The sequence below is a fragment of the Stegostoma tigrinum genome, unplaced genomic scaffold (genome assembly GCF_030684315.1).
Source record: "Stegostoma tigrinum isolate sSteTig4 unplaced genomic scaffold, sSteTig4.hap1 scaffold_410, whole genome shotgun sequence".
Lineage (NCBI taxonomy): Eukaryota > Metazoa > Chordata > Chondrichthyes > Orectolobiformes > Stegostomatidae > Stegostoma > Stegostoma tigrinum.
The window spans coordinates 1,138-4,903 of record NW_026728338.1 but is presented as its reverse complement, the minus strand read 5'-3'; the positions used below and the strand labels follow the sequence as shown (position 1 = coordinate 4,903).

Genomic DNA, 3,766 nt, shown 5'->3' with positions numbered 1-3,766 from the left:
AACCTCAGATCTACATTCCTACATGTCCCTAATAATCTTTCAACCCCTGCATCATCAGCAATCCACCTCTGCTTTACTGAATACTCATAATTTACGATATCCACTATCTTATCCTAAAATAATTTTTTGTGATTGGCGCAGTATATGTACAGCGAAGGTACACACTTTTCACTGTTTTTTACATTGAATACACATGACAGTAAATTATTCAATTCTTAATTGACTGAATTCAATTCTTTTGAGGAAAGGAATTCCAAAGGCTCACAATCTTCTGAGAAAGAGAAAAAATGTCGAATCGTCTGTTTTATTTTGGCATTGCCTTGTTTTTAAATGATAACTATTTTAAATATTGAATCAAATAGTTTCAGATTGTGCACACTGCTGCTACTGAGCGATGTTAGTGGGGGCGGTGAATGTTGGTGTATGCAGTGTCAATCCAATGGCCTACATTATCCTGTATGGTGCCGAACTTATTGAGTTTTGTTGGAGCTTCACAAATCCAGATAAGTGGGAAGCATTCCATTTCAGTTGTGACTTGTAGATTGCGGACAGGGTCTTCAATTTCATGAGCTCATGGATGATTTGAAAATGGTCACATCTATTTCCTTACCTTTCCCACATAAATCTTGATTTCCTTCCTGATTTCAAAAACTGTCTATCACATCCTGAAAATGATGAACATAATTGTCAACAGTTCTGAAAATTCCATCAGACAGATCTGAGGATGGGGAGAAGGAATTTGGGAGTACTTTATCCATATTTCTTACTTCAGTTCCACCGTTCAGTGTTAAGTGTGTGTTTTCCTAAATTTCTTCATATCTCAAAACATTTAATTATTCCTGTGCCCATTATTTTCTCCTGATAAATGTAACTTTGTTACAATTCTGGAAAATGGAGCTTTCTTTTAAGGTGTCAATTTGAACCAAGGCTTGGAGGTGGGGAGAATGGAAAAGGTTATCTGGTCGGGATGTAGAAAGATCACGCACAAATTCCGTTCGGGATAGCTTTTGAATTCATTACTTGATTTGGTAGCTGTAATCAGTTCTCAGTTAACATGGGAACTGATTTTCTGATCTAATGCATTCTCCCTGCTATAAATAATGGGTGTTTTCTCAATCTCTCAAAGAAGGTACGGACCAATCCAGAACACCAATCACTGAAACACTCATTATTTACCAAAGAAAAATCATGTCTCTTGGTTTTTTGATCAAGCTGAAGATTCTGTGGGCAATTAATGATATACAAAAGATCTACTACCCGGTCTTAGCTGGGTTTGGAGTCCCAGGTAACTTACATCCTAGGAATGTTGTTTCCAAAGGTGGAATTCAAAGATTTATGCCATCTTAATCTTTGTGTATGTACTTTTTTAGTGATCATACTTACATTTTCTCATTGACTATACTTCAAGAAGGATTTATTACCTGTTAGAATTTATTAATGTCACATCCTGTCTGATGGTAAAATGTAATATCTATGTGTCTATCTATCTTTCTTTGCTTTCTTTCTTTCTCTCTTTCTTGCATTCTTGCTTTCTTCCTTCCTTTCCCTCGAAGAAGTCAAGTTTTTTAAAATTTTCAAAAGATTTTTTTCTCACATAAGTGAATTAATTGTTGTAAAAACGTGGACTGCAAAATAGATCGAATATATTCTGATCCATTTTCAGGGAAGAAAAAGTCTAAGATTTTCATTCCAATGTTTCCATGTTTGCGGGAAACGTTTGATTCCAAATGTAATCCTTCCATATTTATTCATATAACATTTTTTTTTGTAATAACGTTTTGCCTGTTCTCTAGCTTAGTTCTTTGTACACAGCTACGAGAGCATATTGTTTGGCTGTTCTCTAACAGCTAACATATTGAGAATTCTCTCTGATTGGAATTTCAAACAACATATTTGCTGCCATGTTGTAGTTGTTTGTTGCAAGAAGATTCAATAACATATTTAAGAATTAGTTGCATTATTTTCTGCATTGTAACTGATCAACAAACCGTCTAATTTTCCCTCTTCTCTCTAGTGAATGTGGTGACAATTATGATCCTAATTCGGGGGAGGTGTGGACTTTCAAAATGTGTTACTCATTACCTGGTGGCCATGGCTGTGACAGATCTGTTGGTCGTGATCTTTGATCTGATATTACGACAAATTCCTATTACACATCGAGGAGAGTTTCTTTTTCTGAAGTCTGTCCCCCTGTGCAACATCCATGCCATTCTGCTTTACGCTTCCACAGACTGTTCTGTCTGGTTCACAGTGGCGTTCACCTTTGATCGATTTGTAGCCATATGCTGCCAAAAGCTGAAAATTAAACTTTGCACCAAGAAAACAGCATGTGTGGTTTTAGGAACAGTGACTGTGCTGAGTTGTTTGAAGAACATTTTCTGGTATTTCTTGTATTCAAGTAGATACTGGCTTTCTAATAGCCCATGGTTTTGTAGCGTGACATATACTGTACTTACTTCAATTGTCTGGGCCATTGTTGAATTGATGCATTACATAATTACACCGTTCATTCCATTTATTTTCATTCTACTGTTTAACACATTGACAGTCAGAAACATTATTTTAGCCAACAGAGCTCGCAGGAGACTCCGGTGTCAGGCCACAGGGGGAAGCCCCAGTGACCCAGAGATGGGAAGTCGAAGGAAATCTATGGTCATGCTATTTGTTATTTCTGGCAATTTCATCGTGTTATGGATTGTGTTCATTATTTATTCCATATTGAAACGATTTGATTACTTGGGATATCCAGTTGCTCTGCCAACATTTGTAAGTGAGATTGGCTTCATGCTCCAGCTCCTGAGTAGCTGCACAAACACCTTTATTTATGCAGTTACCCAGAGGAAATTCAGAGAAGATTTGCTTAATGGAGTAATGTATCCCTTCACAAAGTTCGTCAAAGTAATGCGGTGATGTTTCCTGCCAATGTTGAATGTCAATAGGAATGTCCACTAGACATGAAAAGTTTACTGTGTTTTTGCCCTGCTTACATTATATTCACAGCTGCCAATTCCCTTCCGAACACCTTGATTGAATCTGCCTCTACCACAATCTTTATACAATTGATTAGCTGCAGGATTTGCTTTTACTCATGTGTCGATCATTTCTGTCACTGGTGATATCTGATCTGTGTTGACGTTTGCGCCACTGATGCTGCCTTTGAGAGATTAACGTATTTATTTTTAAAAGGCTTTATTCTGGACATAGAACATAGAACATAGAACCATACAGTGCAGAACAGGCCCTTTGGCCCTCGATGTTGTGCCGACCTGTGAACTAATCTAAGCCCATCCCCCTACACTATCCCATCATCATCCATATGCTTATCCAAGGACTGTTTAAATGCCCCTAATGCGGTCACTCATGGTTTATGAACACCCACATTAAACTCCTAAATATTTTTTTTTCATTCTCCTTGAAAAGCAATAGTAATCTCTCGATGCTGTCCACCTAACTGAAGTTCCACACCGTTCAGCAATATTTTATGAATCAGTTCCTCACTCTCTATTTAATGTCTTCATATCTTTCCTGAAGATTGGCGCCAAAATACAGGCACTGCATTCTAACCCAGAAGATGCAGTCTCCAACACACATTGAGCATAACCTCTGTCTTTCTCACTAATCCTGAGTAATAAAGCCTTGTGGTCACAAAAATATCATGAATGGCTCTCTGCCACTCATCCTTCTAACTTCGGACGAGTACAGGCCCATTTGAGCTAATATCTTCTCGTGCAGTAGTCCTGCCATCCCGAACTTCAGCCCATTGTAC

The 3,766-nt window shown here is 37.8% G+C and overlaps 1 protein-coding gene across 1 annotated transcript; it reads left to right on the top strand.

Moving 5' to 3' along the window:
- Positions 1 to 1,140: 1,140 nt before the first annotated feature.
- LOC132208468 (probable G-protein coupled receptor 139) lies at positions 1,141 to 2,766 on the top strand (the record flags this gene model as incomplete). The annotated part of the gene is made up of 2 exons (XM_059644014.1): positions 1,141 to 1,285; positions 2,015 to 2,766. Coding segments are annotated over exons 1-2 (849 nt in total), but the record flags the coding sequence as incomplete, so codon positions are not given.
- Positions 2,767 to 3,766: the final 1,000 nt, after the last annotated feature.